The sequence below is a fragment of the Accipiter gentilis genome, chromosome 18 (assembly GCF_929443795.1).
Source record: "Accipiter gentilis chromosome 18, bAccGen1.1, whole genome shotgun sequence".
NCBI classification, from domain to species: domain Eukaryota; kingdom Metazoa; phylum Chordata; class Aves; order Accipitriformes; family Accipitridae; genus Astur; species Astur gentilis.
The window spans coordinates 29246187-29269189 of NC_064897.1; the positions used below are offsets into that span (position 1 = coordinate 29246187).

Sequence of the window (23003 nt, forward strand, 5' to 3'; positions counted from 1 at the left end):
GGGACTGTGAGACAACCACAAAGAGGAGAGGTGAGAAAGACGACTTTTCAGATCACTCCTAGTCTTTCAGATTATTTTGTAGGTTAAAAGTATATATGTGCATTTCCTGCTGAAAGAAAAATCTTAACAACGGTATTATGAAGTATTCGTGTCATTCCATAGCTTTCATAGCTTTTAAAATTACTATTGGAAAGATAGATAGGAATGTGTACACACGCATGTAGTTTCACAGATTTTTGGTTTAGTTGCACTTACGCCTAGAAGCTTCTTTATGCTATAGTCTTTTCATCCACATGGTTAACTACTACTAATCTAAACATCAACATACCTTAACACCTTGCAAAACAATGTCAGGAATATTGCAGGAAGAAGGAGAAAGGTAGCTCTGGAATCTACAGCTGTACTGTTTCAAACACTGTTAACTCCATGCCTTTTTGAGTTCCAAACCTGCCCAAGAGCTGACTTGATGTAATGCCGAAAAAAAGCAGTTTTCAAGGCCTAATTAGAGGAGGTGGTAAACCTAAACACCAGGATTTCTCTTGAAATGTATTTATAGGAACTTCTGTATTTCACAAATGACCTGCTTCTGTGGCTGGAACACCATATAGATTAGTTATGTACCCCTTGGTATTTATTCCTACTGGAGGCATACTGTGATAGAAGGGTTGTCAGGATTAAAACTTACTGTCTTTGGGGCTATAAATGAAAGCAATGCAATATATGTGCAATAGACAGGCGTATGCAATAAACAGGAAGGAATGAAGGGGATATGTATGTATCGGGTAAGATTTTTTCAGGAGCGCTGCTCTGAAACTGCGTTTAAGGTCACCTTGTTGGAGCTGAAGCCCTCGCCCTGCCCACCAGCAGCACATGCCAAATCAGCTGACTGGCCCTGGATTGTTTTTTTCAGGAACCAAGCCAGAGTTGGAGTCCCCTGGGCACCAGGCAGAGGCACACACTGCTGTGGGATGGCACTGCATGGGAGGCAGAGCATGTCTGGGTATGCAGTGCGGCTAACGAGGAAGAGAGTGGGCCAGGAGTACCTTATAGATTTTTTCCAGTTTTTTTTTCTCCTAGAATTGGCAAGACCCCAGAGTTGCCTTTTACCCAGGATACCCTTGTATTTCAGTAATCTAATTCAGGACTAATAATTCTTTCAGTAGCTGTGTGCTCAGTGAACTGCTGCTGCAACCGAAGAGAGCCCCAAGTACAGCAGAGCTGGCTGATTAGGCAAATATGTACTTGCAAACTTGATTGTCATTTGTAACTTGCTACGGCTATCTGATTCAAGATACAGGACTGGAATGAAGCTAAACTGTATATTGGGCCAGATCCTTACTTTACACAGCTGGGGACATCTGCACAGACTTGAGAGGCCTTGAGTGGAACCCAGCATGATCCTGCCTAGAACTGCAACTTCTCTGACAGAGTTTGCGTTGGTGGTGGTCTGTGAGTGAAAGGAGAGCAGCGCACACTTATCTTGGGACAGCTCGCACCAGGTACGGGTGTGGGGAGCTCGTGAGGGCAAAGCGACCATCCTCCCGTGGCCTGGGCTGGTCCTCAGGGAGCACAAAGGTGAATTTCTGCAGGAGAGTGGTAAAGAAAATAAAGAGCTCCATCTTGGCCAGCTGTTCCCCCAGGCAGGCACGGCGACCTGCAAAAGAGGGAGCAGGAAGAGTCCATGAAAGAGGACATTAAACCACATGGCAGGAGCAGATCAGCCCTCCTGCTGTGCCTCTGATTTGCAGCTGGATCCTCCCCTCAGATTTACCTGCTGAGAAAGGCAGGAAGGCCTCTGGTTTCACAAACTGCCCGTTTGCATCCAGGAAGTGTTCGGGGTAAAACTCGTTTGGCTTCTCCCAGACTGCCTCATCCTTCAGCACTGAAGACAAGTTGGTGATGATTGTCGTCCCCTGCACTCCTCCACAAGAGGAAACAATTTAGGTGAGAACAGCAGCATTATCTTGGCACAAAGGATTGGTGCTGGTCCCCCTTTGGTCCATGTCTCCCATCTAGTAGCAACCATCGTTCAGTGCTTCAGAGTAAGGCACCGATCTCACCTTCTGTATCTTATTTAAAACAGAGGTAAAGCAGGGCACTTTTGCAATGACATCTGGTGCCTGCTCTGTGCTCTGAAGCATCTGAACTTTGGCAGTTTGTATCCTTACAGAGGCTATTGCATGCAAATGCCAATTTCTTAGTTACACAGTGGAAACAGCCTCTGCTTCTCAGCTCCTCCTGGACTTGTTTTATAGCTGGAGTAAAGCAGTTGACTGACAGACTTCAAAGCCCAGCTTTCACGGGAGCCATGGAAAATTGCAAAGCTTTCCTGTTTCACATGTCAATGTTCTCAGCTAGAGGAGATATCGCAAGGCAAAAAAAAAAAACAACCCATCCCAGGCTTGCATTGCTACCAGTGCTGCCAGGGCAGCTGCCTGTCACAATGGCAGTGGACTGAATGCCAGTGGCATTTGAATAGCTTCAGAGATTAAAGTTTTAATTACTGCCATCTTAGGAAAGCCAGTAAGCTGGTGTCGTGTGCCTCCAGAGAGTCCGTTAGGCTCTGTTACTTTCTCCTTCCAGCACAGGCAGTGAATGTCACAGCTCATCAAGAGGAAAGCAAACCTTTGCACTGAGGTGCCACTGCAGTTGGGTTCCCACACAACCAGCACAAGCCTAGAGCACAAATGTGACCATCTGCCCAGATTTAGCATTTCAAGTCCTACTTCAGCACTTGCCAGTGACTAATTTGGGGTTGGAAGTGCAATGCTGCATAATTGGGTGGGGTCACCCACACCCCATGCCTGGCATCTGCACAGGGAGAGGATGCCACATTGCCTATCTGGTCGCAGTCACCTTGGGAATGAAGAAGCCTTGTAATTTGGTGTCCCGGTATGTCATGTGAGGTAGTCCAACAGGAGCGACATCCCCATAGCGTTGTACTTCATGGATCACAGCATTGGTGTAGGGCATGCTTGCTTGGTCCTTCATGGTGGGTGATCTCTCTCTGCCAATCACCTTATCGATCTCTGCGTGGACCTTACCTGAAAGCAGCACAGCTAAGGAATTAGAGTGCCCTTAGATAAACAGAAGGGGCTGGTACAAGCTGTAGGAAGGCTGGCAGCGTGAGATTATAGATGCTGGGTGAGAGCAGGACAAGCAATTAGAGAAAGGAACAGAAACTAGAGGGGAATGCATTTGTTTTCAGTTGCTCAGAGCCATCTGTATAACTATTCTTTGTGCATAGTGTCTTTAATAAAGGTCTTGTCACTCGACATGCTATCTTACCCCTCCTCTGTGCAGCTGAAAGGGTACCTGGGCATGCAGCATTAGAGAATTAAAACAGACTAGCATCTATTCCAAATACTGGATAGAGGGTGCACTGGCCAGTGAAAGTCCCCAGGTAGCCTTCAAAATGAAGGTGAGAGTGAACTTGCCCTTCCAACTCCAGTCTTTTTGTCAGGGCTTCCCCTCTGCCACTGGTCACTGCCAGAACAGCTATGTTTGGAAAGTTTTTCTACTAGTTTCTGCTAGATGAACAATCACCAAAGCTCCTCCTCATTGCAAAATCCCCAAACCATGGAGAGAAGATGTTCAGTCTCCTCACAGAAAAATGAGGATTGAAGGGAAGATGCCACACCTCTGCCCATCTTCTGACTTACTCTGTATTTCCGGGTGGAGAAGCATGTACAGAAATGCCCACTGGAGAGTGGTGGAGGTAGTCTCGGAACCAGCTGCAAACAAGTCTGCGGTCACCAGACGAAGGTTGTTATAGCTGAAACCATTCTCTTCAGCCACCTTACCCTGTGGAGAGCAAACAAGTGGGTGGTTGGAGCTGGGGTACGTGCTGGATGAGAAGACCATTGTTTCAGAGAAGTACTGAGAAGCACTAGATCCATTTTTGCTGACCAAGAAGTTAATTGGGAAAGTAAAGCACAACACAGGCAACGGTATGTATATGGCTGATGTACTTCAGTAACCCTGTTACCTCTGTATTTGAAGGTCATCAGTCACCTCCCGTATCCTGAGAGATGAAGGCTACACCTGCCTTCAGGACAGAAGTGAATGCCTTGTGCTCTCAAACAGACAGCAGGCCCCTGCCACTTGCCATAACGTCCTCCCCCAGAGGAGGTAGAACACAGTTATTCAGGTTTGATCAGATCATAAAACCCACGCAGTAGAGAGGAGGCTGCATTGGTGTGGCAAATGCAAAATTAACAGTATTTTGAGGGGTGTTATCTATAGCTATGCATTACAGATTCTCACTGCTTCTGCCCTGCTATTTTCTTACAATCAAAAAAAAAAAAAAAAAAAAAATCAGGGTATCACTGCTGCCTATTAAGCCTGCAACACCAATTTCAGCAAAACTGGTCTCTCATCCAAATGCTAATTGAGCTCAAATTTGTTAGCATATGAGATATGACAAGCTCTCTGCATGAGTTCATCTGCTTGTCTTTTCTAATCCTCTTTATACTTTCCTTTCCTAGGGACTAGCTTCTGTTAAGTTATTCTGTGTATTTTGATGCTGTTGTAATATGGATAGCAATTAATAAGGCATTTAAGACTCAACTGTTATTCCAATAAAAGATCTCTGGCAAGGGAGCTATGGGGCTGATCTGACCAAAGTTAACCCAGTAGAGGGATTTATCAGACCGGCTTATCAGGGGACCTTAGTGAACAGAAGAGAGATGTGACAGGTGGCAACATGGTCAGGCTCACATCCACCCCCAAATAGTACTGCTTGGTGCAGAGTAATGTAGGTCATGTTGCTCTGCCCGTGTGAGTTGGGGGAGCTAATGCGTGGACTGGAGGTGCCCAGTGCTCGCAGCACAGCAGGGTTCATTATGCAGAGCAGCAGTCCAGCCTAAGGACTCAGATGGCAGAAGCAATTCACAAGCAGAATTTGCTACTATTGCTCATCTGGCACTTGTAATTTAGTGAATCCATGTGCAGAAACATATGGTGGACGGATGGGCTGACGCAAGTACTTTTGATTTTATACTGACTTCATGCCTGACTGAATCAAAGGAAAGACTCCTTTTAATTTCAGTGAGGTTCAGATTTAGGCCTTCATCTGATCTGTAGGGAACTAGTTCTTAGCAAGCAATTCGAAGACACGCATCCCGAAGGAGATGCCGTCTTTCCAAGTCATAACTTGGTTTAAAGACAAGCAACAGCCTGGGCAATGATACCAAAAAGCCAGTCTGTTGCTGCAGTTCTGTAACTGATTTTGAGACATCAGACATTAAGGCACTGAGATGCAAAGGAACTTGCATGTTGACTTGTCCCCTGGCACAAACTTAGAAATACTAGTGAATTCTCAATCACTGCCTTTTAAATGCCTTCAGAATGGTGTAGGCTGGAAAGAAGGGAGTTGCTAGATTCTGAGGGGAACGTGAAGGTAGAAAATGGGTACAAGAACATCAGCAGATAATATGGTCTCTTAGGACAATAAAGGAGGTTATAGCATGAAGAAGTTGAACACCTTTCTTCTCAAGATACAAAAGGGAATGAAAAAATAGGAAATTAGTAACAGGTTTTATACAGCTTTATGAGGAAAGTCAGCCTCTGTCAATAAGCTTAAACAGGCAGAGAAATTGCCCCCAGACCCTGAGGTTCTCCTGGTGTCACCCTACCTTCTTCATTTCCTTTAAAAATGCATCAGTGAAATCTCGGATGTGAGCAGGGTTCCAGGTCTCCATGTGCTTATCTATGAGCACGTCTATGAAGTCCATGAACGCCTTTTGCCCTCGAAAGACTTTCTGTGGCACTCCAGGGATGCGCAACAAAATGGGCACCTCATTAAGAAGCTGGGATGTCAGAACCGGAGAAAGACAGAGAGAGAGAGAGAGAAGATATTATGTGATGAAAAAAAAAAAAAAAGAAAATGAAAACACAATGCTCTCAAGCAACAGGGGGCAGCTTCTTACAGAACATATTAAGGTCTTGGTTTACCTGAGGCAGGAATCCAGCTTCTTCATTCAGGGAGTTTTCAAACAAATGTAACAGCTTCTTGAATGTCACATCACCATAGTCAAAACGCTCTCCATAGATGGTGGTGCAGATCACATTGCAGACTGCATTATTTACGAGAAAACGTAAATCGAAAGGACAACCTAAAAATGGAAGTGGAGACCAAGCAATGAAGCTAAGCAACACCAAGCTGTTGGACCTCAACTGTCAGCAAGGAGAATACACAAATGCCTCCTTGATGCCTTCAATAGAAGAAGCCCCCAAACCACTCAAAGTACAAATGCATCATACTAGGAAGTGAAGATCTTCTCATCTCCTACTACTATTTGGTTGATCCTTGTTTAAAGGAGAAAACTCCAGAGCAAAGCTGAGTTGCAGGCTTGTTCTGTAATGTGACAGATAACACTTTCTTTGCTTTGTGTCTAGATGACAGGCGATGTTGTGTGAAAACTCTCAGCTGCACTTTTATTGCATGTGATAGTATCAGTATGTTCCACTAAACTTCATAAAGGTAAGAGTTACCCAGCTCTGGGAATAATTATCCTTTACCTCTTTATTTCTGTTTATTTCCTATTTGTTTCCTGTTTCAAAGCAATTAGTGTTACAGTGGGGCTACTGTGTAAAGCAGAAGTGGCTTCAAGGTACAGCAGGGTTACTAATGCATACAGACCAGAAACACTGCATTTGCTCAGGAAGAGAGCACTGCATGCGAAGGAGAGTGGCTCTAGTATTATTTCTCTCTCTGCATCACTGTATTGCCTTTTTCTATTATTTCCCCATCCTTCCAGATGTGACAAACCTCTTTCAGAATTGACTGCAGAGCACAGAAATCCCACTTCCTCCGTCACTCGCTCCTCCAGGGATTTCTTTCCCATCCCAAAGTTCCTCAAGGTAGAGAGTGTGAATTTCCTTAGCTCCTTCCAGACGTGCCCGTATCTTGCCATAACAATCCCTGGAATTGTGGATGAGCAAGAAATGTCAGGAGCTCTGACCCGTACATCAAGCAAAGTTTGCTAGAGAATAACAAATGTGAGTTTGGAGGTACAGGTCTGTGTGGATAGATCAAAGAGTCTGATCTTGTAGAGCTTGTTCATACAGCAATTCTAAAAATGGATTACTGCACCTTCTGATGCATGTGCATGGCTATGAAGGTGGAGGGAGGCTTCAATGAGAGCAACAAGTGCTGCTAAGGATAAAGGAGTGACCCGCCCGCAAACCATTCAGCATTGCACCCTTAGCTTGTGTGGCCTGGGTAGCAGCTTGTGCCACCACACAGGAGCTGAGGATGAGAGGTGTGGGCTGGATGCTGGATAATACTCTGTCTTGGAAGAAAGTTACCATTTTTTTTGTGATGGCAACGACATGCACATAGTGCGTAAGCATAAGGACTAATCACCGGGTGTCAGGAGCTACCAGCTCCCAACGCTGGCAGGAAAGTTGTACCACTTATGGAATCCTAACACTACTGAAAAGGTGTGTACTAGCACCTGCAGCTGTACTACAACCACTCAGGCGAGTCCCCTTTTCATCAAATCTGATTTTGTCACCACCAAAGGGTGGCAGACATACAAGGAGATTGACCAGAGGGACATGAGAAGGTGGCACTGTACTGAGAAGATCTTCCCTCTAGCCACCATTTACCCAGTCCTCCCTGTGCTAGTGCCAGTGAGGAATGTCCATTTCCAAGGGACTTGCCTTCAGATTTATTTCCGTAGCCCAGATGTTCATATACTGGGAAGTATGGTCGGTCAGCAAAGTCCTCCGATCTGTGGACCAGGGCTTCCTTCACTGTTTTATACCCGTTCAGTACTACCAGGTTGCTCCAGCAGTTCTGGAGATTGAAGATGTTTCCAAACTTCTTGCGAAGCTGCCAAGATAAAAAAAAAAGTACATCCCTGAAAATGAGCTGAAAGTAACATCAAAAATACCACCATATCCTTCCTTAGGGCCTTTATTATTTAGTGATTTTTTGAGGTGCTTGTCTTAGGAGACCTTCAGCTGATCTTTGACCTTTGTCTTTGCAGTGCAACAGCTCAGAGCAGTGCCAAACAGCAGCTGAAGCAGGGATCAATGCTCTGTGAGTGGAAAGATTTAGAGCACGCTTATCCTGGCCAAACTGTTGCCATGATCATTGCACAAGTAGTTTGGGTTTTGTCTGACAACACAAGGTCAAGGACCTTTTTTAGGATTTCAAAGGCTGCATGCTCAATGGTGAATTATTTCCTAATACTTGTATTTATTTTGATTTGAAAGACTAGGCAAGTTTTGAGTTAGTCTGCTTCTGCTAGAAGGAAATATTGATGATAAGGTCATATGTAATATTTTTTTTAGCATGCATTTGTTCCTGAAGATCTACTCAGAGCCCAGCTCCCAGAAACACAGTTGGAAGAGGCAATTCCACACTGGAGTTTCAGGTCAACTTTCTCCCTAAAAGGAGTGTACACATCTAGTAAGACTGGTAACTGGCACACACCCTACATCTGCTGTGCTCTATAAGAGACATAACGCTGACAGCGGGTTGGCTGCACAGGTAAGCCTGTCAGCCATACATTCACCATGGGAGCTTGCCATGGAGCTAAGTCTCCTCCAGGTAGATGAGCCCTTTGACTGGACATAGACTCCTGGGAAGGCAGGTCGAAGCTCCCCTGCTAGTCAGTAACACTGAACAAAGTGCTCAGGACCACGTTGTTGGAAGATAGTGCAATAGTAGCAATGCCCCACAGACTGTGCTCTGTTTTCTTTTTCTTTTTTTCTTTTTTTCTTTTTTTTTTTTTTTTTTTGTTAAAAAGCTAAGTGTCTTCATTTCTGCACTGTAGCAATGCAGGGAACTGAAGTACTTAAGACTGTATTTGCAGTGGGGCTGGAAAGGGAATTAGCACTTCACTGGCACTAGAATACTTCATTAAAAGTGATTACTGGTCAAGATTGTGGTTAGCATGACCCTGACATGATGTGATTTGAAAATGGTAATCTTTTGGACTATATGCAAACAAATAATACAAATGCTATATTTAGTTTCTCCATTTGGTAGATTTTGGACAGACAGCTGAACAGTGCCATCCTAGAGAAAAGGTCTTTTGAGTTTGAAAACTGAAGCACAGCCTCCCCCGTGGTTTATCTGCTGCAAGCTGTGCTGTGCTTTTCCTTTGAGAAAAGCTAAGCCCTGACTTGGGCATTGCTGCTGGGGCAAATCCTGCAAGCTGATCTCTTTAGCTGAAACTGTCACATGCCTGTAGGCATGCTTAAGTAACTCACAGGCAAGTCTGCCATTCCTGCAGCCACATTCCCAGGCCACAGACATTTGCTTGTCTTCCCTTGTTTACACATCTCCCCGTTCCCTTGCCCCCACACCTGCCCACGTGTTAAGTTGGTGGCCAGCTCTACAGCAGACCAAGCATCATCTGTCACTGGGGGCACAACAGCATCTCCCACTGAGCTCACACATAGATCAGGAGATGGAGGCTGGCGAGTATTGGTGGGTGATTATCTATTTATCTTTATGGGCCAGGTCAGTGTCCTTAGGCAGTGACTTGCTTCATCCTGGACTTTGGAGAAGGCATTGCCCTTCAGCGTTGTACAAGGGCAGATCATGCCAGGGTGTCCCCACGCCTCCTGGGTCCACGGTTGTGTGAGGGGCACTTCGTTGCGGGGACCAGCACTCACCTGGTTGAAGGAGAGGTGTGGGTTGCGGAAGTCAACATACAGCATGGTCCCAATGAACGGCAGCGATACAGGGCCTGGCGGGTAATGGCTCCACTTCTTCCTGCGCTTCATGAAGTCAAGAAGTAAAGTAAAGACTGTAAGAAAAACTCCCAGTACAGAGATGTTGCTCCAGCAGGATGACAGCTGGGACCCCAGCCACAGGAGCAATGCCATTTCGTAGCCTGTTTACTCCTTGGTCTTCCTCTTTTGACCCAAGACTGTTTCTGCCTCCTTTTGCATTCTTCCTCTTCTCTCTTCTCTTCTCTTCTCTTCTCTTCTCTTCTCTTCTTTTCTCTTCTCTTCTCTTCTCCCTTCTCTTTCTTTTCCTTTCCTTTCCCTTCCCTCTCCCTCCCTCCCCTCTCCTTCCCTCTCCCTTCCTTCCCCAGGAGCTGCCCTCTTCTCCTTGCTTTCTCCTCTTTCCCACACTCCCTTTTTCTGTCTCCCTGCTCCTCTCTCTCTGCAGTTGCTGGCCTCTGAATGTGGGACTTGGCTCAAAGCTGAAGCTCCTCCTCTGCTCAGCTCAGCCTTGGGGGAGTGGTGATGGAGGTCATCCCTCCTCCTCCTCCTCCTTCTGCAAAACCAGAGCTCAGAGGCCTCTTTGTCCCTGCTGCTGGTGGCAGCTCCTGCAGAGGTGCCCTCTGTGGGGCAGGGCTGGGTGAGGTCCAGGTGTTCGGGTGCCCTCTCCCACAGCTGAGGTGGGATCACAGTTCACAACAAGCAATCTAGTCGTGCTGCATTCTCATGGGGCAATTTTGAAAGAGTTTGTTTAAACCTGTGTCACCACCTTGTTTGTACAGACAAGTCAAGGAAGAAGCAGCTCCTAAACACAGATCATCGAGGTTTCTGTTTGCAGGGCTGAGGATTTGTTCCATTGAGAAAGCTCAGGTTAGGTTAAGTTTTCCCTTATAGAAAGCAATTCGTCACAGAAATTAGCCTAAAGTGGTGTCCTGAGACTTTAAAAATCATTTATGTTTCTGGGAATAACAATCTTACCCAGTTCCAAATGGCAGTCAGCATGATGACCTTGATTTTTGTAGAATACAGCTCAGATACGAGGGAGAAAGCACATGTATTGCAAGGAGCCTTGAATTTCCAGCCTTTGGGGCAGCAGTAATGCAAACACAGTTATGGAGATAGTCAAAGTATTTCCTAAAGCAGCACAGCTATGTGCTCCTGGCATCTCTGCCATCGGAGATCAATAAAGCTCGCTCTTATGACAGTTAGTTCTAGCTAAAAAGAAGCAGTAAACCCATCACGGTTTGATCTGTGATCTCAGCGTGATCAGAGAAAAGCTCCTAATGGAGCAATTGCTGCAACAGTGATGGAGAGCTCAGACTGCAAAGTGATGTACCTGCAAAGACTCTGCAGTCAGGTCTGGTATGCAGCCAGGGCCTCGAAATGCCCCTTGCCCAGGGGGGCACCTAAATGCTCATCATCTGTGTGCAGAGGTCCCCTCACTGAAGTTGCTATGGCATGACCTTGCATGTCCCTTGTGAAAGCATCGTGACTCAGGGTTCATCTTAAGTATCTGTAAAGAAACATAGGCAGCATGGGAAACAATGGGGCGAATTACCAGCCCCCATACAACTGCAGAATTATGATTTCTTTTGGATTACAGAGACATAGCGGGGTAGTTCACATGACTGGAGAGCTGTCACAGATGGACATAAGCTCTTCAGGAAAGACAGGCTTTATGCAGAGGAGTGCCCAGAGATTTGCCATGGGATCGGTGATGAGCCAGTCAAGTGCTTGTGGGCAGGGAGAAGAGGGCAAAGCAACACAGGCAATGTTGTGCTAGGCACTCACTACAGACTAGCCGATCAAGAAGAGCAAGTCAGTGGAGCCATCTCACACAGTCATAGGCTTTAGGACTCATGGGTGTGCTTTAACTGGAATGGCTATATGGTCAGACACAATCCAGGTGGTTTCTGGAGTGTGCTGAAGACAATTTCTTGACACAGGCAATCAGTGAGACAACTAGGGGAGATGCTCTGCTGGGTTAGCTATTCACAAAAAAGGAAGAATTGGTCCAGGACCAATGATGGTCAAGGATAAGTTTGTCTGCAGCAACCATGAGGCTATGAAATACTAAATCCTACAAGAAGTCAGCAGGACAAATAGCATTGCTGCTCTTGCATTCATGAAAGCAGATTTCACCTTGTTCAGGGGTCTGTTTGGCAGGATCCCAAAGGGATCTGTGCTGGAGAGCAAAGAAGAGCTGGTTCTTCAAGGGCAGCTTCCTCAAAGCAGGAGAGCAGTGCATGTCATTTATTACATTGACTTTGGCAAAGCCTTTAACACCATCTCCCACAGTATCCTTGTAGCTAAATCAATGAGATACAGACTGGCAAGGTAGATGATGAAGTGGGTGGATGATTGTTCAGATTGTGGGGCTCAAAGAGTTGGGATCAGCGGTACAGAGTCTAGCTGGTGGCTGATCATTAGTGATGTCCCCTAGATATCCATACTGGGGCTGATAAAGTTTAACATATTAACAACCTGGATGACGGGACAGAGAGCACTCTTAGCAAGTACAGCCTGGGAGAGCGAACAAGAGCTGAAGTATGTTTGCAGAGTAGTCTGGGAGTTTGTTGGCTTTTGAGTACTCACCACATTTCAAACAGCTCTACTGCGAGATCTTAGGAGACAAAGCCAAGACAGTCCTGTCCTCAGTGGACAGTCTTGAGCAAGAGATGGCTGAATGTTAAAAGGTGATCAAGGGGTTCTTTTCACACTGATTTTCATGACCCATGCACTCAGATGACAAGTGAAAAGATGGGAAATGTAGTCCCAAGAACATCAGTGGACATCTCCTGATCACTCCACTGGTAAGGATGTTACCCTGCCCATTTCAATTTATTTTGAGCTCCACCTTTAAGAACTTCAGCTGAAAAATATCCACCTGGGTTCTTTCTAGTTTCCTTATCTTGGCTAGAGCCAAAGGCTGTCAGACTCCCATCACTCACCTCAAGGTTGTAAGAAAGATGGTTGACTGGAATTCAGGAAGTGGCTTTACTTTTAATGAACATTGCTCTGGAAGGCCATCAGACAAGTAATTCTCCAGCTGCTCTTCTTCCTGTAGCTCAGCCTTGACATAAGGCAACAAAGCTGCAACCTGAGAAATGCACCAGCTTAAGAAAAAAAAATACTATGCACGCCCCCCACCCCCCCCTCCCATTTACACCTTTCCAAAAGGTCTCTGGGTGAATGATCTTTTCCTCTACCCCCTTCAGGCTGCAAACTAGACAGCTCCTCCACTTTTGGCTAGTAGCATGGACTGCCATTCCTGCAAAAGACTGGAGCAAGTATTATAGCTTAGGAAATTTCCAAAGAACAGTTTTCAAAGCAAGTAAAGAAACAATAGACAACAAATCTCTTTCTGAGAGAGAAAGAGAAAAGGGTAATTATCATTCTGAAGAATGAAAGAAGTTAATTTGCATTTCTTTTCAATAAAGTAATATTTTGAGTGATTTTCAAGTCAGGAGAAAAAAACAACCCTCCAAATCCATACATACTAATTTTAGCTAGCTGCAGCCCTGCTGTGCTGGGTACGTGTCTTTGTGCACAGTCAATTAAGAGACGAGCTTAGTGAAGTTACGGAAGTTGCATGCAGGCATCACCTGCAATACAAACAGAAAGGCAGCTTTAAGAAAAAGCTTATTAATTATTGCAAAATGAAGCATCCAGAAGTAAGGTAACGTAAGAGTTGCATGGACAATTTTAATTGAGCCTTTTGGTCCATATATTCCCTAAGATAATCTTACAATCTCATTCTATTTTTCCTTTCTGAAGGACCCTCCCTTTATTCAGCGCACAGGCTAGATGATGATCATTTACTAATCCTGTTTTAATTATAGTATTTGGCTTCAAAGCCTGTTTTGCTACCTGCTGTTCACACTCTGCCCATAAGGGTATTTTAGCTGGACTTTTCCACAATGGTCATCAGTGACTGCATGGGTTCAGTGCACACAGTCTTTTGTACTCACAGCATCCCTCTGAGGTGCCACCAATGGAGAAAATGGAAATTTTAAGTCCAGGTGACCTTCTAAGTGTTGGTACCTAACAGGCAAAGTCTAGAAGCTGCCACACACAGCTGTCCAGGACATGCACCCAGCTCCCAGGCAGCTCTTCTGCAGATCCTCCTGCAGGATCACAAGTTTGGCACCCTGGACATGAAGGTTGCAGGTTAGTGCCTGTTCATGAAAACTGCTGTTTTAGTAATTATCCAGCATCACATAATCCTTCGCAGAGGTGTGGTGAAAATCTTTCAATGGCCAAAGAAATGCTCTTCCTTCTCTCCCTCTTTCTTTGCTTCAATACTGGAGCCAGCCAGGAACCACTGGTCACATAACAGGAATGTTTCCTTGAGCTTTTAGTAATTTTTCATCCAAATCCCAGCAGGCTGACTGCTTTCCCCCTAACACCATTAAATGGATCCAAACCTCAGCAATGTTACATTCTGGAGAAGCAAAGCCTCTTGGAACAGCGCAAATGGTCTGTGTAAAGCCTGCTGCTCTTGTTCCCTGCTGTCCATCTCCCAGGCTACAGCAGAGCTGGGGCTGGTGAAGACCCCTGAAACCTTTCCCCCTCAGTGGCCTCCTCTGAGCCCAGAAAATATAGTCCCCCACCCAGTCCCCAGCTTTTTTAGTCCTTCCTCCACCTCCTTTTTTCAGCCCACCATCTAGCTTTTGCCTGTTTTGCCTTCACTCGGACAGCCTCTCCTCCCGACCATTTCAGTGCTGGAAGGGGAACAGGAGGAGCACAGAGGAGACCAGCTTTGCACTTGTCATTCACCCTTGCCAGCCTCTGGCAGCCAGCAATAACCACCACCTGCTCCGTTCAGACGCCTCTGGGGAATTTTAGCTGAAAAACTGAGAACTCTATCAAGCGCACGCAAACTGGGTTTTCAAGTGGTTGTAACATGGCCAAGTTTGAGCACAGTTTTAGAGAGCTGGTGCAATGTGTCTTCCTAACAGAAAGCTGCCTCCTGCCAAATTTCACGTGTAATGCTTCAAAGCATTAAACTGAGAAAGGAAAACATCACCAGAAATTTTTCTAACGGGTTAGGAGAAGGTCAGATAAACAATAGATTTCTAAGAATGATGTCAGCTATTAGAAAGGTATTAAAAAATTTTTGGCTGAATGTTCCCAAACAAATTTAGCCTGAGGCACAACCCCAACTCAGGAAATTTTAGTCTCAGCTGGTTCATTGTGACTTTCTTGGCCTTCAGATGGGGTTTTATACATTGGAAGTACTTCTACAGCCTTAAGATGGACTGTGCTAACAGCTTGTTCATAATAAAGCAGTCAGCAGAACTGAAATAGCCAAGTCTTTCATAGTTACTGTTACTATGACTTACTGCCAGCCTTCCCACATTGCAAAGAAATCTGTTCTTCAGGCTTTTCTTTAAATTCCCTGTGGCTTCCTACCCTTTTTCCCATATCAACCACAGCATCTCACCTATCACCAAAGTGAGTCTCAGTCGGACTTTGTTTCTTTCACCCATCCCATCCCATCCCATCCCCATATATGTCCCTTGCTTTTAAAGAGCAATGACTCTCAACTTGATACCGAAAGCGAGGTGGGTCTTGGGCCCCATCTTTCACCCCAGAGAGACAACTTTGGGCTGATGCCGTAGGATGTTGAGGAGCCAGTCTCTAGTGACCGCTGTGAACAACTTGGCAGTGTGAGCTGTGTAGTCGCTGCAGGCATCAGCATCTAGATGAATAAAGCAGCCACTGAGATGAAGTTACCCCCAGAGAAGCCTTGGATACTAAAGGCAAACTGAAAAACTGAAATGATAAGAGCAGAATGGCTTTATCTTGACTTGATATTTCACAGAGCTTGAGATGGTACTGAACTGAACTCGCACATATATGTAACACTGCCCAGTAAGGGTTTTGCCAGTTCAGCAAGTGACTACACCATGGTAGTGATGGGCCCTAACCCCAGTATCCTTGTCATGTTACCCAGGGTTAAAGCAGAAATCAAAACAAGCTGGCTTGGTTTTAATCACCAAATTCAAGTTCAGATTCTCCTACAAGCCTTAATTCCTCAGGCTAAAACATTCCCACCATTACTTTAACTGTTAGCCAAATGGAACTCAGTACGTGCAATTTTAACCCCAGCATGGAGAGGTAATGAATCAAAGTGCTGTTTTGCACTGGTCTAAAATGCCTCCTGAAGATACTGTTAAACCTCTGTGATGTGGCTGAGCTCTGGGAAGATGCCTGCTCCTTCAGAAAATGACTGGCAGCCGTTGCCTTGACTCACACTCTCCTGTGAAACTGTCAGAAAAATATGGCTTACGCCCCCGATACCATAGGCTGTTGATTTGTCTCAGCTGCTGGTTTTAGTTTAATGTTCTTTAAGCTTCTCAAGAGCTGTGAATATATTGCTTTTCTTTTCATTTTTCGGTTTAGTACTGATACCATGGGGTTTTTCTTTGCTGTAACAAGAGCATCCATGGGAATTTTGGACAGAAGTACCGGCTAATACCCTGTTATTATTTTTATTTTTTTCCATAAGAAGAGATGCGCTTAAATCCACATGGGGAAACTCATCCTGCTTTCCTGAAGTGTGAGATCAGTGGGAGACCTTTGAAAAATAATGAAGTGATTGACTCTGGGGTTTGGAAGCCAAACAGACAAAAGTGTCTTGGTTTAGTTTCTGCCATTGATTTGCCCTGTGAGTTAGAGGCAAGCACTCTGCTAGCTGCTAGCTCGGTCTCCCCGTTTGTAAAAATGTGTTTAATGGGGCTGTTTACCCAGTTGCGATAAAGCATCTACAAATCTAGGTGCAAAGTACATTAAGGAGGACTGATACCATAATTATTACAAAGCAAAGAGGTGGGTTGCCAGAGATCTCAGAATAGAGGTTAAAAACAATAAAAAGATATTTTGAAGACTTGTTCTTGTTCCAGGAAACATCTAGCTATGATCTTTTTCTTCTGGCAGAGGGAGTATTTCACAGAGAGCATTTTGCTGCTTTTTCCATGTGTTAGAAGGATAGTTGGGGATGCTGTTTTTTCATGGTTAGGTCTTCAATTTAGGTATTTATTAATCAAAATAAAAGGGGAAGCTAATCTGGCTAAAGGGAGAATTGCATTTTCTCCTGTGCTTTTGACACTCAGGAGCAGACAGAATAACCTTGGGTGATGCTGTCTCCTAGCAGGTAAGTCAGATTTCAGGTTTCAGTGATAACTCTTTTTTCACTCCAAGCTCCTTAACCTGTTTCTGGTGGCTCCTGAACATCCCAGGCTTCCCAGGAAAGCATTCAGAGCTGCATGTGCTCAGCACATCTCAGAAAGAAGAGAGGCATTACTTCTAAAACATACTTGCTGTTAAAATTTCCTTAGAGTCAATAAAGGTAGAAGTGACTATCTCTGTTTGCATTACCTTCCTCCCAGCTTGGTGGCTGTGATTGCTCCAATGGTGAGAGTAAAAATATTCTTGTTCTGGTAGGGTGGCGCATTATCTATTTTGTCCTTTTAAGCATGTGCTCAGTGGTGCCACAGCCATTATTTTGCTGCATGCCATTTTCAACATTGTGAGCACATGCTGTCGCTTAGCTCAGGATCCCTTTTCTCCCCTCGTGCCACCACATTTGCACAGCTGTTTTGTATAGAGAAGCTTGTGTTAGCTGACCTGTCACTGTATGATAAGGTGTGCAGATATTAGCCTCTCAAACACTTTGTGTGTTTGCCTTAGGCTAGGTCTGGTAGATACAGTGGATCCTATAGAAACAGTAGAGATGTACCTCGTTTGGGGCCCCGCTGTGCTGATGTCTACAGAGGGACGATAGCAGGTATCCTGCTCCCCAGGACTAACACTAAACGGCAGGGGAACTAAAAAGCAGGACACCAAACACAAGTAAAGGCCTGAGGGAACAAAGCCCAGTCACTTTTGGGCTCAGACTGCCAGTGCAAGGGGTGCAGATCACCCTCTGTGGCACTGGCAAAAAAGTTGCAGGCAGAAGCAACACTGCAATTTTTCCCAGGTTTAAAGGGCAGTGAATGCAGGCTTGGTGCATGAATGTGGATGTTTGCTATAGCTATTTATTAACCTTATGTAGCCCCAAGTACAGACTTCTGCTGCTGGGCATGCACCTCGCAAGTAGTGGGAAGTGCCTGCGGGTTGGGCACGTCACGGACCCATGTGAGTCGCATGGCAGGGACAGCGCTGGGGACATGGTTCCCACTACAACAGTAAAAGTGACATGAGCCCAGCTGGCACCCCACGGGGGGTCCCGACCAGGGAGTTTTCCATCCCTGCAATGGGCTGACAGCAGGCTGCTGATGGATCCTCCTCTAACCACCCAAACCCACGTGGCTTCTCCTGGCAATCTGCAAAAACCAAAAGACACCTCTGGTATTGCTCATTAACAAACCGGGATGAATCCCAACAATCTCAAGGCTCCTGTCTTACTCCCAGGCACCTGAGGAGCTTTAAGGGGCAGGAATTAATGATACGATAGAGAAAAAATAGTGACCAACAGAGAAATCCAAGGAGATAAAGGAAGCAATGGAAAAGACAGCACAGTCTAGGGAGCAGACTGTCACTAGCAAAGGCGTGTGTACTGGCAGGTCGGGCTTAACTGCAGAAGAAAATGTGACTCCTGCTCACTGGGTACAAATTGATGATTGTTCTCTCAAGCAATTCATGATCTCCTGAATTCTGCCCTTTGTTCAGCAGTCCATTAAGGCAGCAGCAGATGATGAGCTGAAGAACTTACAGTGATTCTATTTGGAAATGATAAATAACTTTAACAACAAAAATAAAACATGCATTTGTCCCAGCACTTTTTGTCCAAGTGATTATTAATCCACTTAAAATAAAAAACAAACCATACAATTTTGATGATCCAAAACCTCTGTTAATCATTTCCAAGAGCACAGTGTGCTTGTTGTTGAGAGTTTATTATTTTGCTGTTTTCATGAATAACGCAGTGTCAGGCTCTCATTAGCAATTTTTCATGGTTTTATCTGCACTTTTTCTGTCAGTATAAACAATGGTTTGAATACATGTCAGCATTTAGAAGTTTTTATCAGTGTGCTGGAAACAGAAGATTGTTGTGTGTTTACTACGACAGTTAACCAGGTTGTTTATATTTGATTTCTGTGTGATGCTCCTAATGATAGCTTATGCTTCACAAACCTGAATGTGCATTGGAAATCAGAATGTATACTTTATTTTTTTATGAATAGGAAACCCACAAATAACTGTTTTGGTTTGAAACATTGGCTCAGTCGTGCTCACAGTTTGATTAATAACAGTGGGAGCATATGGAGTGAAACAGAAATTAGAAACTATGCAAATGCAGGCAAGATCTTACTACAGAGTGTTTAGCTAGTTGGTTACCTTTGGTACGCCATCCCAAATTATCTGTAGGTTACTTTTGCCAATAGTAGTTGCTACATTCTTATAGTAACTACATTCTTATAGTAACTGTACATAACAAGCTTATTTTTCTGTGTTCATTTTTATATTTTCTACAGTTATGTAATTGTGGTTTTGTGTTAACAAAAATTGCACCAACAAAAATGCCCATACTCTTTCACACAGGAGGTATCCATAAGCAGTGATCCTTCCAAGGGAAGGAGGAAGGACCAGAGGTGGTGGCTGCAAGGAAAATGGAGCAGGAATTTTCTCTGTGTTTTTTAAGCTGGCCAAAAGACTGAATGGATGCCTAAAGACATGAGGCTGCCATGCTGTGGGTGACGAATGGAAGAGAAAAGACATGGGAGGCATTGTGCTTCCCACCTTCTGACAGCAAAACACTGAGCTCCTCGACATAAACAACTTCCCCACCTGCAGAGAAATGGCAGCTCCCCAAACCTGCTGACTCCCAGGTCCCCTGGGGATGGCTGCGTGGCCTCATGCTTGCAGCTCAGAGTGAGGCATCACTGAGCACCAGCAACGTGCAGGGCTGAGCTACCTAGGAAAAATGAATGTTTTTGTGCTAATAACACTTTAAAAAATGTTGGGTTGCTTTAAAAACCCCCAAATTTAGAAACTTGGAAAGCCATGCCTCATATGGAGATGACAGACCTTAGCTCTCCTATATACTGAATACAGGCACTATGTATACGAGTTAACGTCTTTCTGCAGCTCCCTTCCACTTTGTGTTACTCCAGTATGGGTTCATATCCAGAAAGAGGGAAAGGCCTAAGACAAATCCTTAATTACTTTATACTCTTTATTGCCTATTCCAAAGTCCAAAGCTTTTTGATTTGTCTTCGCTGTGTTTTGAGCTAAGGCCTAATATCTGGGGTAGCCTTTGTACTCAGGATTAAAAATTCAACAACTATTTCTAATGTTACCTGTTTTCCTGTACAAGTCTTCTAAATTTGATAGTGAAGGGCACCTCCTGTGATGACAGCTTTGTGGCAGATGGATCCCACCACGTGAGTGCACCTGCAGAAACAGAGTCCACATGGGTCCGTACAAGTGCACTTTGCTGCTCATGGTGCTCAGTCGGAACAGTGGTAGGGGAAAAAGCCGCCAACCTCGGCCAAGCTGTCTTCTGCGGTGTCTGGTGTGATGGTGAGAGCCGCCGCTGACCACACTGTCTTCTGGCTGGTTGCTCCGGGGAAGCAGCTTCAGGCCCTCAGGCCAGCGGTGCCCACTCTCGGTGTCAGACAGCATAGGAGTTTTCAGCCGGGAGCACAACGGGGACGGAAAGGCTGCAGATCACACAAGAAGTCAATGAACAACAAAATATGCTGCCGAAAAGAGCACTCAGAGTGCGAGTGCAAGTGCAATGTGCGAACTTGTCTGCACCTCTTATTTGTTGCTGAGAGCGAATGCAAACAAGCACCAAGCCCTGATCTTCAGGGTGCAGCAGACAGGCAGCAGTGCTGCCACCCACCCCTGCCAGAACTGGGTGCTGTAAAAATCTCCTCTGAGAGAGAAACTTCAATCTTCAGCCGTGTCCGCTCCGACTCCACCCTGCAGATTACAAAGGCTGGTTTCTCATCAGCCTGCAAAATCAGGAGGTGTGCACAAAGACCGTGGCTGAAGCCCCTCTCCGTTTTCCCACGGGAGCCAGCGGAGCAGCTGCAGGGCCCAGTGGGAGCAGGGTCACCACTCGGTACCATCCAGGCTCCTACGAATGGCCTTTGCTTGGTCCCCAGCTCCTCACCCTCTGTCCCCAGCTCACCTAGCACATGGGTTTTGTTGGTGTGTAAATTCAGACAACCCCCACGGCGGGGGGGGGCCGCTGGGGTGGAGGGACCAAGGGGGGTGGGGGGGGCAGCAATTCCAGAGGCGGCAGGGGAGCAGGCAGGCAGAGGAGGGGGTGGAGGGAGGTTGGGGCTATAAGAAGGAAAGGAGAACTGCTTCACACCCAGCAGGCCAGGGTGGATTTTGCAGCGCATAGGACAAGGTGAGGTGGGCTGGGACCTGCAGTTTCTATGCGAGGTTGGGATGGTTCGCCAGCCTGAAGAGTGCCCATGCCAGCAGTGATGGAGAGCTGCTGCCATGCTCCATGGTGTGTGTGGCCTGGGGTTTCAGTCCCGCTTCCCTCAAGCAGGCTAGGCTTGACCGAAGTCAGGCTGAAGAGCTCTGGTCTCCAGAGTATCAACCTGAACATCAGGTTTGCTAGAAAGCAGGAAAAAAACAAGCGGGGAGTTTCAGTTAGAAAGAAGTTTCAATTAGTAGAAGTAAGACTTTGAAGACAGAGGCTCTGATAACTCTTTTCCAAAGATTTCATGCAGGCAGCGGTCCGTGCTCCCCTTCCCTCGTGGCTGCAGAGGGAGGGATCCCAGCGCAGTTCCCTGCAGGAACAGGGCCCAGAATAACTACCTGCTGCTGCCACAATGCCTCGAGCTGCTCTGGGCAGCTGCACCAAAGCCCTACAGGTGTGCTGGATTTCGGGATTAAAACCACTGCTAAGTATTTTCAGGGATCCATGCAGCCTGACTGCCCTAACTTGTCATACCACCACGAACTGCTGCATTTGTAAGGAGGATGGAGCCAGGTCCTTCTCTGAAATGCACAGCCACAGGGCAAGAGGCAAGTCAGAAGCTGCAGCAACTGGAATTGTGACTAGATACAAGGAGGAATTGCTGCTCCAGGAGAATGGCTCAGCACAGGAACAGGAGCCCAGAAAGGATGTGGAGTCTCCACACTGAAGGTTTTCAAAACATGACTGTCCAAAGCCTTGAGCAACCTGGCTCTGAGGGCAGCCTTCACTGAGCCACAAGGCTGGACCCTTTCAGTCTGTTCTATAACAGGATTTCCAGATAGCTTTACAGCATGACTGTGGATGACAGGTAGAAAGTTCATGTGTATCCAAAGTCATGGTTGCTGGACCCGGATTCCTGATCATAGACACAATTTGATTTCTTATTTAACTCTTGATCTAGAGCAGATATCCCTTTGCAAACAATGGAGAAGATTTCATCAGTTTTGGAAAAGAAAAAAAGTAAAGCTGAAGAAGTCTGGAATAAATTTACTGATTCTATTAAAACAAACAAACAAACAAACAAAAAAACCCAGAAAGAGAGAAAGGCAGAATTTCAGGACTTCTGACCTGCCTGGATGATGAGGACATACAGTAGGCCAAAAACCCAGCTGGAGAAGTTGCTGAAGTGTAACAGCACTGGAACAGCCACCAGATACCAGCAGAGTAACCTCTGGGTGAGCCTGCACGTGCTGGGGCTTTCTGTGCCATTGGAGGACCAGAGAACAGCTACACATACCCTTGGTCACACCTCAGGGGGAGAGGGAAGGCTGGGAAATGTGAGGTCCTGCATCCCAAATCCTTTGGGCTACAACTCCAAAACACAACCCTTGAGTGACTCCAAGATGAATCATGAAAAACAGGATGAGTTACCTGCAAGCAACAGAGATGTGCAATACAGAGATTACCTGACAGTAATGTAAAAGATGGAGAAATGCAACAATAGAGTCTTACAAAGACTCCCATCATCAATGGAAACAAGGATGAAAATGTGTCAGCCTGTTCATGCCTGCTATGAACTCTTAGGTGGTTTTTGAATTACAGTGCCACAAGGCTTTTCAGAACGACTAGGGATACTTGTCTGCTCTGGCAATTAAAACAGCCCGAGCTGCATGGGCTGCATTAGAAACCAAGGTCACTCACTCACTGTCAGTTGGGGCAGAAGTGAAAACAAAGGAGAAATACAGGAGTTAGTGGTTACTCTGTCCTCTAACATGAGTTGCTGTGTTGTGTGGCTGTTAGAAGCTTATTTGAAGGATGGGCACTCAGGAAGTTGTGGCCTTCACATATACAAAGCCTGCTTACTGCAAGGAAGGATTTTATTCTTTCATGAACACTGCCTGTTTGCTTGTACAGAGGCACA

The 23003-nt window shown here is 45.6% G+C and overlaps 2 protein-coding genes across 3 annotated transcripts in view; one reads left to right on the top strand and one right to left on the bottom strand.

Moving 5' to 3' along the window:
• The window catches only part of PHETA2 (PH domain containing endocytic trafficking adaptor 2), a 255679-nt gene that overhangs the window by 15151 nt on the left and 217525 nt on the right, over positions 1-23003 (top strand). The window lies entirely within an intron of this gene.
• Positions 60-10010, bottom strand: LOC126047854 (cytochrome P450 2D14). Of its 2 annotated transcripts, XM_049822067.1 has the most exons (9): positions 9637-10010; positions 7669-7840; positions 6773-6925; positions 5956-6116; positions 5637-5810; positions 3663-3804; positions 2857-3044; positions 1772-1913; positions 60-1654 (listed from the first exon to the last, which is right to left on the bottom strand). In XM_049822067.1, the coding sequence occupies exons 1-9, from the start codon at positions 9847-9849 to the stop codon at positions 1476-1478; spliced, it is 1524 nt and encodes a 507-aa protein (XP_049678024.1). In that variant the 5' UTR covers positions 9850-10010; the 3' UTR covers positions 60-1475. The 2 variants fall into 2 exon arrangements, with proteins under 2 accessions (XP_049678024.1, XP_049678025.1); XM_049822068.1 differs by lacking the exon at positions 5637-5810.

Excerpts from the sequence above, each read along its gene's own strand:
- LOC126047854 (XM_049822067.1), bottom strand. The coding sequence starts at position 9,849 with ATGGCATTGCTCCTGTGGCTGGGGTCCCAGCTGTCATCCTGCTGGAGC. Across the intron at positions 7,841-9,636 it reads CACACCTCTCCTTCAACCAG|CTTCGCAAGAAGTTTGGAAA; the intron begins GTGAGTGCTGGT and ends TTATCTTGGCAG. Across the intron at positions 1,655-1,771 it reads CTTCCTGCCTTTCTCAGCAG|GTCGCCGTGCCTGCCTGGGG; the intron begins GTAAATCTGAGG and ends CCTCTTTTGCAG.